Source organism: Leguminivora glycinivorella, chromosome 2, assembly GCF_023078275.1.
Source record: "Leguminivora glycinivorella isolate SPB_JAAS2020 chromosome 2, LegGlyc_1.1, whole genome shotgun sequence".
Classification (NCBI taxonomy): Eukaryota; Metazoa; Arthropoda; class Insecta; order Lepidoptera; family Tortricidae; genus Leguminivora; species Leguminivora glycinivorella.
In genome coordinates, this window is record NC_062972.1 from 2,583,375 (window position 1) to 2,598,866 (window position 15,492).

Below are 15,492 nucleotides of genomic sequence, written 5' to 3' on the forward strand. Positions count from 1 at the left end.
TGTACCTAGATAGATTTGCTATAGAATTGCTGTAGTTATCACGAAGGATACATAAACTTGTTGACTATCAATTTATGGTTAAACACGATTAAAAAATAATCCTTTATTGGCTGCACAAGTGTACACTTTCAAGATAGTTCACTGCACTAAAATTTTTAACATGATTTTAAATAATATGATATGACATATGACAGATATCAAAAATTACTTCTTAGTGGCCAGAACCTACAGTAGGTAACCATGCAGGTAACCATGAGGTAAGCTATAACTTCCATAAGTCAAAATACGGGGTGTGAAGAGAACAGTCGTGTAAGGGAAGAATACACTTTTTGGCTCTTCTATTTCCAGATTTACCAACCTCTACCCAACGTTTCTTTCTATACTTGCTCCAAAATCATGGTGGCCAAATTTACCTAAACTTCTTCCCACATAATTAATGATATCAACAACAAAAACATATAAATACAATTTAATAAGTCAATTCTCAAAAAACACGAAATCAATCGTAAAAAAAAAACTTTTTACACTCTGGCAACCGCGAATAATGTAGCCACAGGGTGCAGTTCGAAATTCAAATCGAACACACAATGGCACCCAACCGTTCGCGCCTTTTGACGTGGGCGCGAATGACACCTAAGGAATTAGGGCATTAAAAAAACTTTTGTACTACTTGCCTACGTCCTGTCACGGGCTACTGAGTTAACAGGTTTATTAAATTAATGATATTCGTAATTTAATTAAGATATGTTCAAGTGTGAAGGGATTTTACTAAAATAGTTGGATAGTTTTGTAATTTATTGAGTGTAATTCGATTATTTAGATATATGGCTACTATGTCAGCATTTTATATCAAACATATACCCTACTTGAGAAGAACATTTGTCTTACACAAATACTAATAGCCCCATAGACTAATTGTATTATCTTTGAATACCTAGCCCCACAAATAAAGAGATGAGAACTTTTATTGTATCGTTTTCTTATTGGCTGACGAGTGGTATTTACCAGACTATAGCTAAGCGATAACCATAAAGAATATTTTTGATAAAACCTAACATATAAAACTCTAAATTTGTATGACATTTATCTGCCAAATGTCACTTTTCTATCATCAGTTGGTACGATAAAAACAATAACAACCTAAAAAAATCTAATGTAATTAAATTCTTAAGCAAATATGGTATAACATTACCATGATCAGAATGGCTCATAGGCAGTTATTAAGTAGCAAAATGGGTTTGATAGAAGGTAATGCGAAAGATATATTCAGTGGACTCAGTGCTGACTCCATTTCTGACATATCCATAGGTAAATAAAAGTAAAAAGTTTTCTTTCAACCCCTTATTTGCCAAGAGTGGCACTGAAACTTGAGTAGATTCATGTGCTCTGCCTACCCCTTCATGGGATACAGGCGTGATTGTATGTATGTACCTATGTATGTAAATAAAAGTATAAACAGTAATCCATACCTACTAAACAAGGGTTTATTACACATAATTACTTTTAAATCGGGACTTCGCGAGTCTTCTCCGAGACCATGGGGACAACGCCGCGCGCCGTCCCTGAAACGTTGGTCAGTTTAATATATTTAGTGATACGCGATTAAGTCCCTATTTAAAAGTAATCCATAATATATTATAAATGAGAGTATTTGTGATTTGACAAGAAGTGTATTTGTGTTTGTTTGTCCATCTTTCACCGCAAAAAGGAGCTACGAATCGACGAGATTCTTTTAAGTAAGATAGTTGAAGAATAGCTGAAGGGATGGAGAGCGTCATTGACTAATTTTTGTCTCTTTCTAACCCCCCACTTCTCTAAATGGGGAGTGTAAGTTTGTAGGAACATTCCACAAGTTTTACATACATACAATCTAGTAAGGTACAGCGGAGCAAATCTCGACTGGGTGGCAAATGTATTTGGTCCATATTTTCGATGTTTTACAATGTTTGTATTATTATGGTTACATATGGTAGGCGTGTTCAGTGGATACTTAAAGAACTCAACATCATAGTGTAATAATGGAAAAAATGTATCAGTTACAAATGTCTCCCAGTCGAGATTTACCCCGCTGTACCTTATATGGTTTCTGCAATAAACGTTTTTTTATTCTATTATTTTTCTTAAATTTGCAGCAGATCGAATGGAGCTTCTTCAACAAACCCGTAGCTACGCCTATCACGCCAAGGCAGCTTCCTACTTAGTGTCCCCCATCCTGCCCTCGGGATCTTCCTCCACTGCCTTTGAGGTAAACCTTATTTTACACATTCCCAAAACTGCAGAAGACCGTAAACAATAGCTTAACGTAAAATAACGACATCATGTGGTCGCGACCCTCAGCCATGAGGAACCGAGGAAGGAGAAGAATTTAGACGGTCAAGCAAACTTGGGCAGTAAAATAGGCGGCAAAATTGAAATATTTAGGGCTTAACAAAACGCGTCCCTTCCTAAACCTTGACGTTTGTCGGAATCATCCGAGCCAAACGATTTTTGAAATTGATTGCAAATGTTGGGACGACAGTTTCATTCTCATATAAAATTTGAATTTCGCGCCAATTTTTAGTACCAAGATTTGTGGACATATACTCGTATATTTAAGTTCGCATCAAAATAAAATCAGAAACATTACAAATCAAACCTGAATCAGTTTTCAGTCACGGGAGCATATGCAACAAATGAGCTCAACCCATGTTACAAGACTTAGCAGATCGTACAGCTTGGCAAAAAGGGGTAACCCCCTTATTCATAAACGTACTCTAAAGTTATCAAGCCGATAAAGTTCGTTTGTCCTTTTTTATCACACCAATACGTCGGAAAGGGACAAACGAACTTTATCGGCTTGATAACTTTAGAGTACGTTTATGAATAGGTATTAAGGGGGTAAAACTTTAAAAGTGGTAACATCTTCGTGTTGCCACGTTTTCTCACACATGGATAAAGAAGAGATGACACGACAATATTGCCACTTTTCTACTCTTTTTAGGGTTCCGTAGTCAACTAGGAACCCTTATAGTTTCGCCATGTCTGTCTGTCCGTCCGTCCGTCCGTCCGTCCGTCCGTCCGTCCGTCCGCGGATAATCTCAGTAACCGTAAGCACTACAAAGCTGAAATTTGGTACCAATATGCATATCAATCACGCCAACAAAGTGCAAAAATAAAAAATAGAAAAAAATGTTTTATTAGGGTACCCCCCATACATGTAAAGTGGGGGCTGATATTTTTTTTCATTCCAACCCCAACGTGTGATATATTGTTGGATAGGTATTTAAAAATGAATAAGGGTTTACTGACATCGTTTTTTGATAATATTTTCATTTTCGGAAATAATCGCTCCTAAAGGAAAAAAAAGTGCGTCCCCCCCCCCCCCCCCTCTAACTTTTGAACCATTTGTTTAAAAAATATGAAAAAAATCACAAAAGTAGAACTTTATAAAGACTTTCTAGGAAAATTGTTTTGAACTTGATAGGTTTAGTAGTTTTTGAGAAAAATAAGGAAAACTACGGAACCCTACACTGAGTGTGGCCCGACACGCTCTTGGCCGGTTTTTTTGCTAGCTGTATAATTATCAGGAATACCTAATAACTAAGATATTTTTGTACTTTTCAAGCCAAACCTGATAAGACGTTCTACATCCTACATCATAACGCGTTCCGGCCATCTGGAAAACAACGTCGACCACTGGATGACGGACACTGAAGATGAAGCATTAAGGCTTAGACGAGATGCGTAAGAATACACTTGCTTACTTAATAAACTAAACTATGGAACGAAATGTCGCTATCTACATATGATACGACCTTCAAGAAAAGAGCTTACACTTACACCCATCTTAACCCTTAAATGCATGGTGATGTATATATGCATCATATATTTGATGGCCTGTGGCTCAATATGTAGCTATCTAAAATCACATTTATAGCATAATTATTATTCAGTATTTATTATTATTTAATAAATAATAATAAAATAAGCAATATTATGACTATTTATAATTTAAGGATAAAGATGAAATGGCGGAAAGGTGTGAAAAAACAGGATGATGATGGCGACTTTTAGTATGTGATTTAGGCAGATTTATTCGGAGTTAGTAATTAGTTTATGTTTAAACATTTTATCATGGGGGTTTCACAAATAGTGTACCTTTCTAATAGTAGTAAAACTTTACAAATAGAACTTACCAATAATTCTATATTTATATAGGTAAATAAGTTTTGGCCTATTTAACTTCTAACACTGATTTAGTATTAAAATCGGTATTAAATATTTTTTTATTATTTTTCCCAGAGTCAGAAAACCGTTATCTATCACATGTATTAATATCTCGTTAAAAGAAAAAATCATGTATTTAAGGGTTAAAGCCTGGCAGCGCATCTCTAAACCTTCAGTAGGCCTAGCACATGATGGCCGCGGGAGTATGTCGCCGCGAGATAGATGCCACGTCTTCTTCTAACTGTATTAATGACATAAGGACGGGTAGTCTATCTCGCGGCGACATACTCCCGCGGCCATCATGTGCTAGGCCTACTGGTGGTTTGGGTGTCGAATGGGCGGCAGTGATCGCGTATCATCAGAGGCCGTGTCTGCTCGTTTGCCTTTTATCTAATAAAAAATCTTCTGTTGAGTGACTCAAAAAGGAGCTTGGCTTCCGGAATCGAGCCGCGTCGAATCGACTCCTCCATGCATTTAGTATGAACGGTGGTATTCGATTCAACGCTTCGCCAATGGATGCACTGTAAATAGTAAGCGCCCTTATCGGGATTCGAACCCAGGACCGCGACTAGTCTGTCTGTCATGTCATATCTAGTGTTTATAGTCAAGTTTAATTTGATACCTTTACAAAAATTGGCGAAAGAGAACTATGTACATATGTAAGTCACTCTGTATTTACACATGGTGAAGATTCTGAACATGGACATGTTAATGAAGAAGCTGTTACAAGAACCCAAACATTATTGAAAAACCGATTTTTCCATATCAATATTGTTTCAGGACTGTGCTCTTGCAACAGGCAAGCTTAGCGCAAAATAATGGAGTCCTGTCGAGTTTTTGGTTAGTACAATAATTTACAGATTTCAGGTTAGAATTAGAACCATTACCTTAGGTGTTCGCTTTCATCTTGCAGGTAGTATGTCTAATGCATACATCGATTAATGCTCACGTTTGTATTCCTAAAGGGGTAGGCAAAGCACACGGAACTGCTCAAGTTTCAGTGGTACTTATGGAAATTAAGGGAAAGAAAACGTATGTCATGGTGGAGTCAAACGTATGTAACGGTGTCATGAAGGCCTTCACCACAATTTACGCGGAATCAGGTCCTCTTTGCATTTAATATGAACGGTGAATTCGATTCAACGCGTCGCCAATAGACGCACTGTATGAAGAAGACGAATTAATGAGATTCTACTCGGCAAGCCTAGCCTTTAGACATAATTTAATATATCTTTATCGACGAAATTTACTTTGCTTGAACTGTAATAGGTAGCACATGGTCTCTTTCTTTGTGGTCTTGTGATTCTGAATTTGATTTTACACTTTCGACTTAGGATCGGTTGCACCAAACCGTCTGTCTCCGTTAAAGCGTTTGTAAAATTGTATTCTATGGGAAGTTCCATAGGGTTTACTGACGATTCGCCAAAAAACGTTTCCCAAAGTTTCACATCCCAAACTATTATTCCCAAATTATCATTTCCCAAATAAACGTTTGGCAAAACAACTTATCGCAAATTGACATTTAGCAAAACTTTTTTTGGCAAGTATTTGTTTCCCAAAACATTTACTTGGTCAAATTTCATTTTACCAAATATTATTTAGTCAAAGGTATTGTTAGGCAAAATTTCCATTTCCCAATATATTGTAATTAAATGGCGCATTAGAAATTTGTTTGTTGATTTTATACTTTGTATCCAAGATTTTGTGTGAAATAATGTGTATGTCGTACTTTTTTTCCTCCTGCTGCAAATGTCAAGGATGACATTTTCACTTACATGTCCGGATACATTTTATTAAAAAGAAACCTTATGTTTTCAAGACCATTATGTTCTATTAATTTTTAATTACTTTAAAAAGCCATTTCCGGTTTGCTCACTGTCAACCTAACACGCTCCTCCTCGCTTCGCTCGTCGTCGCACCTAAACTGACCCTGTCACACACGAGTTTTCTGTTACAATACTAATACAATTATTACATTACATTTATGTCTTGTAATATTTATTGACAAACGTGGTTTTGCATGGTGTAATTTGTAGAAACATTTTTTGACAAAAAAAAATAGTTGACAAAATAGTTTTGTCCAGTAATTAATTTGACAAAAATAAAGCTGAGCAAAATTTTCTTGTCCAACTGAAGCCTTGGGAATAAAACTGAAATTATCATTTGACAATTTTAAGTTAAATTTGGCAAAAAAATCTTCGGTAAATTAAATTAATCCCGTAGAAATGAAAATGCAAATGCTTAAATAGTTTCGAAATTTGCGATGTGAAATTTTGACCAAACATGTTTTTGGGATATAAGTTTTGCCATTAAAAACGTTTGCGAAATAAAGTTTTGTCTAAATAAAATTTGACTAAGTAAAATTGTGCCAAATGATAATTTGACCAAACAAATTCATTGCGAAACATACCTTTGCCAAACAATACTTTGGGAAATGAAACTATTGCGATATGATTATTGGGAAATGAAATTTGACGAAACGTTTTTTGGCGAAACGGCAGGACACCGTTCCATAGACGTCTGCTACGTGACGATGATGTGTCTGTCAAATGTGGTTGATGCAACTGGCCCTTAGAAGACAAGGTAGTAGACTTCAACGCGCTTATGCGCTTATATTCTTATGTCCTTTCCTGAGACTTTATGCCTACCAAAAAGTACCCAACTAAATCAGTTCAACAGTTTAAAGTGAGCAGGGATAGAAAGAAGACATACCCAGTATCAGTTATCAGTATACCTATTTCTTTTAGAAAATTTGTATGGATCCCTTTTAAAAAGTTATTTATGATACAGGTACATGTTAGCATTCCTGCCTCTGTGCAACTTCCAGCGACAGGGATGGTGCAGCCCAAGAAATTCATTCCTGTAAGCATTTATGAAAACTTATACAAAGAAATACAACTACAAAAACTTTTAGGAAGTTATCCTAGTAGCGACATCTTGTAGCTTAGTGATGGTAATACTTTGTGAATGGCGCGACGAATTAGCCGCGCGGCACGCTACGCTATCTCGATGTTGAAAAGTTGCACTATAAACTAGTAGATGGCGCTGTTATCAATTTCACCTTTAGTACGTTTCTTTAAACATAGATGGCAGTTTAATCAATTTTAGTTTAGAATAAGAATAAAAATATAAGCAATAGTAAAAAGATGTTTTTCTGCTTGCAGGGTCATATTGAATAGTGTAGATATTTTCACTGCGTGGCTGAAACAGATGATTTCCAATTTACGAACACAACTGTCAGAAGTGGATATCGATCAGGTTAGCTATTGGCGGTCAACCAAATCTCGGCACTAAGAAAAGGCGCGAAATTAAAATTTTCTATGGAAATGAAACCTTCTTCCCTACACTTTCAATCGATTTTTAAGTGTTATCATCGATGATTCCGCAAACGCCAAGGTTTAGGAAGGCACGCGTTTTATTTCAAATGTCGCCTTTTTTAGTGCCAAAATTTGATTGACCATCTATATGATATGACATTTCGACAAAATTAAAATTTTGAAAAAACCCCCGACTGCGACATAGTGGACCGATTTTCATTAAACATGGCTAAGAACACTCCCGACTAACTCAGCTTTCAGACAAAAAAAAACTAAATCTAAATCGGTTCCTCCGTTCGGGAGCTACGATGCCACAGACAACACTTTTTAACAACACACAGACAGACAAACAGACAGACAGACAGACAGACAGACAGACAGACAGACAGACGGACAGACAGACAGACAGACACGTCAAACTTATAACACCCCTTCGTTTTTGCGTCGGGGGTTAAAAATCGCTATCAGCAAAGTTTGACCTGTCCCGTAGCCGAATGGCATTTCTGCGACGCGAAACGAAATCGAAACGCCGCAGAAAGGTAGTCTGGCTCTGTCGCGCCAATACGCGAGAGCGATAGAGATAGATATCTACGAAAGAGATATTATCGTGAGCGTTTCGTGAACGTTTGTGCATTCGGCTACGCACACTGACTCTGTATGCCTAGAGCGTCTCCACACTCGCGCGCCTTTCTGCGTATTGCATCCACACTCGCGTTCGCGTGTTATGATGTTGAATGCCTGAATAAATTGTTTTTTTTTTTTTTACAGTTACTCCACGATTGTTTCGTTGTGGGAATGGACATTATCCTGACTCTGCAAACGTTTGCATTTTTAATGCTTTCCTTCTACCAGGCATCTTTATGAAAAACTTACTTCACTGCAAATGTATCCTCTTTTATAATAAAAAGTATTATCTGTATCAAACAAGTTCCTCTTTTTTATAAAATAATATCTTTTTTTTAACCATTACTTAGTATCAAAGAGGATCGAGTATTATAGAGAGTTACTGATGAAGTAAAATGTGTAATCACAGTGCATAGACTGCCATCTCTTGACACAGGCTTAAAACTTTTGAACCTCAGTTTTGACAATTTGGCCCATATTCTTTGCATCTAGCTGAGCGTACTCCAAAGGTGCAATTGCCATCTAGGCCACCGTACCTTTTTCTGTATGGTACTGAAGTACGTTTTTTTCTTAGACTTCATCTGTCTATACGGAGATAAATATGTCTTTGCTTAGTGTGAATTGAATTATCTACACTATTTTTGTACTCCACGTTTAAGACGCTACGGGAGCGAAAATGCTAAAATGAAAAGGAGTCCCTCTTTCAATTTGGGAATTTCAGTTAAATATACATACTAGTGTTATTAACTAGATTTATCGAAAACAAATGTCCATTAAGAACAACTCAGTTAAAAGATATTGCAAAAAAATCTTTAAAATCCAGGTTCCGCTCTCGACTGTTTCCTCCTTCAAAACTTATTATTATATTTAATCGCCAGTGTCCGAGTTGCACACCTCATTAAATAAGAATAAGAAGAATAAGAATAAGAATAATTTATTGAAAAAACCTTATTGCTAATGTTACATTTATGCGTTTACTTATAGTACGTGCAGTGTTACGTGCGCCCGAACTAGGAAAATAATCCTGTATCTCGGGCAAAGAGATAATGTCCTAGTTTAAAACACAATTTAATGTAAACAAATTAAAATCATGAGAACATGTACATAAATAGGTATTAAAAATAGAATTAATTACACTTGGAAAACATGTGTTGCTGCGTCAGCGTTTATAACATCTAAAAAATAGATCGATCGTGTATATTTTATATTTTTACATTGTTATTCAAACTACCTATCTTAAATTGCAAGAACTGCATTTTAAAAGTATGTAACTTTACGGTTAGTAGGACAAATTTATTTTTTTTGATAAATAGACAAAGTATATCTACCTATTGATTATAAAGTTATACAAAACATGAAACGCTTGTGAAAATGTTAAAAAATGATTGATCAGTAAAATGACAAAAACTGGCAATAACTACAATCAAACTATTATTAATTCAAAGTTGGCAAAAAAATAATAATAATCAAAGTATCAGTAATTTAGTCTAATCTGTTCGTGTACTTAAATCTCACCATAATCAATTGAGTTTATGTATCGTCGTTCAGCCGTTTTCCTGACGGGACAGTCAGGGTCCCCAGTTTGATGGTTGCTTGGTTTTTTGAAGAGACTGCATGTGGCACATTTCGGGTCTTCTGCTTTATTGGGGCATTCCTTGTCCGAGTGGCCTAGATTACTGCAATGTCCACACGTCAGTTCTGGCTGTCTACATGTTTTCGCAGCGTGGCCATAGAAATGACACTTCAGACATCTGGTAAGGGTTGTAAAGTCTTTCACGAGACACGATGACCAGTTAATGAATGCTCGGTTCTGAGATACGAGAGCTCTTCGTATATTGGCTGGGACTTCAATTATAAAATTACAAGTTTCTAAATCTTTTTTACCTGACTTGTGGCTTAATTTAATAGAAGCTAAGAATTTTTCCCTAGTTAAGTTTGGAAACTTATCGGCTATATTCTGCTCGTATAAACAACTGTAGACCTCTTGTTCCCGCATAGTAGACGGTACACCTAGTAGAATGATCCTGGGCCTGCGCTTGAGGGGTTCATCGATGGTCAGATTCGGGGATGTGTTTTTAAATGTTAATTTCAATTTTTCTATGTCGTCCTTTGTATCGGTGCTAATAATAACCCCGCCATTTTTGACTTTGCGCACCGCTCTTACGTGCAGTTTCATTTCTTCTGGATTAATAATTTTTTGCACCAGGTTTTTCGTTTCCTCACTGGACTTTGACTGGTCTTTAGGGTAAATTGCGACTGAGCTCAAATTTACAGGGCGGACTTCTTTTTTATTGCTAGTTTTCACCATATCAGCAAAAGACAGAGCGTTTGTAGTTGGAGTAGTAGCGCTAACGATGCTGTTCTTGAGGGCTCGGAAACTTTCTGACAGGTCGAGTTTTTCTTCCAGAGATTGAAGGTCGTGGTGGTTTTGGATAGCCTTTTGTTTGAGGCTTTGGTAGAGGACTGCCATGTTTGCGGAACCATGGGAAACTTTTCGGCAGAGGCTTTGGATCCTGAGCTTCTGGTCGGCGTTCAATTTGCCTTCCGTCGAGATGCTGCTAATTTCAGAAAGATATTTTTCTATGGTGCTCATCCAGTTCTGAAGGTCTGATGTTGATACCACGTCAAGGGTTGTCTGATCTGGTCTTGTTTGTTGAACATTTTCATTCCTGGTGTCCGAGGGCAATGGTGTTGATGGTGGACTTCGCTGAGTTTTGGAGCTACGGCCGAATGGACTATTATTACCACTCATTTTGTATAAAGTTATTGATAACTAAACACTGACGTCATAACTACTTGCACAGCACAAGGCACATCGCATGACACAGTTTTTCAATATCGAGGTCAATGCATATTGCTCATGATTTTAATTCGTAAATTAATAAAATATTGCAACGTCTTACACGTCTGCTCACACCGATCGCTAGGTATGAAAAAATAATATATGAAAAGAAATATATGAAAGAGGCGCGTTCCTAGCACACAGTCTAATCTCGTGTAGGTGAACGCGTACTATGCTTGTATGAATGAGTATGACAGGTAGACTGTTCGCGTTTTTGACAGGCGGTAACTGATAGGTAACCGAGAGGGGGTGGGCGGCACTTTTAGCGGGGAGCGGGAGTGGCCATACTGTACGATAGTATTCTTTATTATACTGTGCTTTTAGGTACAGGACAGTGTACATAAAGTTTGTTCTCTGATTATTACCTAATCCTTTTTAACCTAGTCTGCGCGGACAAATCCACAGGCTAAGACTAGTCTAAAGTCAAGGCGGTTACCACTCGTCTAAAGGCAGCGATGACCCACCGTTTATCTAGACTATTATCTTAAAGACCATTGTCTAGAATTAATGGCTTCGTATCGCTTGAATTATCTGATTTGCATGCATTTTAATGATAAAGACGAAGCGTATGCGGATTGTCTTTAATGTGGATAATTGGTGGTACATTATTATTTTATTAAAATAAGAATAACCTAACCACAAAATTAAAATTTTGTACTTAGTGGACCGATTTTCATGAAACATGGCTAAGAACACTCCCGACTAACTCAGCTTTCAAACAAAAATAAACTAAATCTAAATCGGTTCATCCGTTCGGGAGCTACGATGCCACAGACAGACAGACAAACAGACAAACAGACGCGTCAAACATATAACACCCCTTCGTTTTTACGTCGGGGGTTAAAAATAGGCATGAATAAGCGATATAGGCGAAGCCCATTGCAAGAGGTCCTAAAGGTGCCGTCTAACTTCCAAAAGGTGGCGCCCTCATACTTAAAGTGTCGGGCGAAGCCCGACGCACGCGGTCCTAAGCCGGGTGCCTGAGGCGCCCTCTATCTTAATGTGTCGGGCGAAGCCCGACGCACTCGGTCCTTATAATCCTAAGCCGGGCGCCTTCGGTGCCCTCATATTTAAAGTGTCGGGCGAAGCCCGACGCACGCGGTCCTAAGCCGGGCGCCTGAGGCGCCCTCTATCTTAATATGTCGGGCGAAGCCCGACGCACTCGGTCCTAATAATCCTAAGCCGGGCGCCTTCGGTGCCCTCATATTTAAAGTGTCGGGCGAAGCCCAACGCACGCGGTCCTAAGCCGGGCGCCTGAGGCGCCCTCTATCTTAATGTGTCGGGCGAAGCCCGACGCACTCGGTCCTAATAATCCTAAGCCGGGCGCCTTCGGTGCCCTCATATTTAAAGTGTCGGGCGAAGCCCGACGCACGCGGTCCTAAGCCGGGCGCCTGAGGCGCCCTCTATCTTAATGTGTCGGGCGAAGCCCGACGCACTCGGTCCTAATAATCCTAAGCCGGGCGCCTTCGGTGCCCTCATATTTAAAGTGTCGGGCGAAGCCCAACGCACGCGGTCCTAAGCCGGGCGCCTGAGGCGCCCTCTATCTTAATGTGTCGGGCGAAGCCCGGCGCCTCGGTCCTAATAATCCTAAGCCGGGCGCCTTCGGTGCCCTCATATTTAAAGTGTCGGGCGAAGCCCGACGCACGCGGTCCTAAGCCGGGCGCCTGAGGCGCCCTCTATCTTAATGTGTCGGGCGAAGCCCGACGCACTCGGTCCTAATAATCCTAAGCCGGGCGCCTTCGGTGCCCTCATATTTAAAGTGTCGGGCGAAGCCCAACGCACGCGGTCCTAAGCCGGGCGCCTGAGGCGCCCTCTATCTTAATGTGTCGGGCGAAGCCCGACGCACTCGGTCCTAATAATCCTAAGCCGGGCGCCTTCGGTGCCCTCATATTTAAATTGTCGGGCGAAGCCCGACGCACGCGGTCCTAAGCCGGGCGCCTGAGGCGCCCTCCATCTTAATGTGTCGGGCGAAGCCCGACGCACTCGGTCCTAATAATCCTAAGCCAGGCGCCTTCGGTGCCCTCATATTTAAAGTGTCGGGCGAAGCCCGACGCACGCGGTCATAAGCCGGGCGCCTGAGGCGCCCTCTATCTTAATGTGTCGGGCGAAGCCCGACGCACTCGGTCCTAATAATCCTAAGCCGGGCGCCTTCGGTGCCCTCATATTTAAAGTGTCGGGCGAAGCCCGACGCACGCGGTCATAAGCCGGGCGCCATTGGCGCCCTCATATTTAATAAATAAAATAGTAACCCCAAAGTAAGTTAAATAAAAAATAAGTTCAAAAACTAAAACCCGACTACTATAAAACTTGCTCTAAAAATTATGAAACAATGCATGAAATTCACAGCTGTGTATTCTTTTCAATACATACATTTAATGTTATAATACGTTTTATAATAGTCGGGTTTTAGTTTTTGAACTTATTTTTTATTCTTGATGATTCCGAGCAAGGACGATATAATACCGGGACAGACAAAGCCCATACAAAAAAGCGTACCCTTAAATGTATGGACCTTTTAGGCTTAAAACTAGATGGCGCTGTTCGCAGCCTGGAAGTGGCCAAAATCATTTTGGCCCCAAATATTTTTGCGTGTTTTTATTTTTTATAAGAACTAATGACATGCTTCTTTACTTTAATATCCTGATATCACGTCAATACTCATTTTGAAAAAAATAAATTTGTAGGCATCATCAGTGTAGTTATGATAGTATTTAATAGATGGCGCTAAAAAAATGAGGTTCGATTGTTAGTATGAAGATTGTAAATCCTTTATAAACCATTCTACATCCGAGGTACCTACGTTTTTTTCTTAGAATGTATCTGTCTATAGGTACGAAATTATAATTATGTCTTTGTACCATCTATGTACGAAACAATGACTGAAAGCGCATTGAGATTAATCTTGCTGTATTGTATAGAGAAAGTTCTAAACAGAGCTCAACTCATCCTAGTCACGTACCTTTACATAATATTATTACATTCTCGCTTCAAAATATTTGTTTTGTTTCATCCAAACATAGCCGATCCGTGACTGCCCGATCAATCCATTGCCAAATAATTCCAACTATTGGACAAACAGCTATTTACAGTCAACACTATTCATTATTTTTACATGTGTGCCAGCAAGTTTACTTTCAGAAAAAAAAATTAGGTACTTTTTTTTCTTACACTGAGAGAAAATACAACCAGTTTTCATGTTCGTTCAAAAAAAAATACGTGCTCTTTGGTTCAAACAACAAGCTACTTTTTTTCGGCAATATATTTGAATCAACAAGTCGATTTTATAAAAACAACCTGACACATATTGTTTTAAACATACGTTTGGCTGATTCAAACGGATAAACCGCAACAAGTCGAAGTGTCCCACAACAGGGCAAAGGCTTCTTCCCTGGCTCTCCATGACTACCGATTCTCCGTTTCCTCCGTCCAGTTCTTCAGGATGGCGTCAAGATCGTTTCGCCATCTTTGTCTGGGCCTGCCCCGCTCACACTTCTTCGTCGGCATCCACTTGGTAGCTATTTTAGCCCACCTATCCGGGTGCACGCGATAGACGTGGCCGGCCATTAGGTACTTATTGAAACTATGTTTTACGTTGATAAGGCAGTTTACCTAATCTATTCTGTCACTTTTAACAACTCCTACGCTTAGCACATACTCTACTAATAAAATATCGTTTTAAAACATTATTTTTGTCATTCTCAAATAAAAGGTGTCTTATCCTAAGGATTCTTAATCGTAGGTATGTTTAGCTGTTTACACAAGTTACCTAAGAGGGTAGGTATGCTCAAACGTCAAAGTGGTACCTTTTCCTTGATAATGACATAATTATGTATTTATCAATATAAGAAGTTCTCATTTTTTGTCCATATTTTAACTAAATACATATGTGCGTCAAACAATAAAGACCAGTTTTTTTTGTATTTTTACCAGTCATAGAATTTTTTTAAGGTTTTAATATTTTTGCCTTTAACTGTACAAATCGATGCTTCGATTCATGTTGCAATGCGATTTGAATATGTTTTGAGATATTTCGTGGATTAGGTCAGCTGTAGTAATTACAACTAGTAATTATAACTAGTTGTAGTTATCATTTAGGAATGCCCTATTTATTTGTTCAAACACTATGGGATATTTATAAAGGTGACTAAAATTGTGTTTCAAGACTCGCCTTGTTTCTTGATCATGATCAGTCGAAATTCAAATACTTTTCAGACACTCCAAACCATGAATAATTCTATAAAAAGTGCAAGGACATGAATAACTTTTTATTTTAAATATTATGTGTTGTATTCTTATCTTGTAGGTACAATAAAGTGGTTACAGATGTAGTTCGAAAAGATTTGCCTTCGAATTGTTACGGAAACGTACGAACGTGTCATGCTATTTCAGTCCGTCTCAGTACAAGATGTAACGAATTGACTGAACTAGCGTGACAAATACGAACGTTTCCGAAGGAAACCCTTTTCGCACTACATCTGTACTTACTTATAACCAAAATGTCAT

At 38.6% G+C, this 15,492-nt stretch overlaps 1 protein-coding gene across 1 annotated transcript; it reads left to right on the forward strand.

The window, feature by feature from the left end:
* Positions 1-1,232: 1,232 nt before the first annotated feature.
* LOC125234838 lies at positions 1,233-8,402 on the forward strand. Its single transcript, XM_048141255.1, has 7 exons — positions 1,233-1,308; positions 2,133-2,245; positions 3,605-3,723; positions 4,987-5,046; positions 6,997-7,068; positions 7,371-7,464; positions 8,292-8,402. The coding sequence occupies exons 1-7, from the start codon at positions 1,233-1,235 to the stop codon at positions 8,385-8,387; spliced, it is 630 nt and encodes a 209-aa protein (XP_047997212.1). The 3' UTR covers positions 8,388-8,402.
* Positions 8,403-15,492: the final 7,090 nt, after the last annotated feature.

Excerpts from the sequence above, each read along its gene's own strand:
- LOC125234838 (XM_048141255.1), top strand. The coding sequence starts at position 1,233 with ATGGGTTTGATAGAAGGTAATGCGAAAGATATATTCAGTGGACTCAGT. Across the intron at positions 2,246-3,604 it reads CTTCCTCCACTGCCTTTGAG|CCAAACCTGATAAGACGTTC; the intron begins GTAAACCTTATT and ends GTACTTTTCAAG. Across the intron at positions 5,047-6,996 it reads GGAGTCCTGTCGAGTTTTTG|GTACATGTTAGCATTCCTGC; the intron begins GTTAGTACAATA and ends TTTATGATACAG.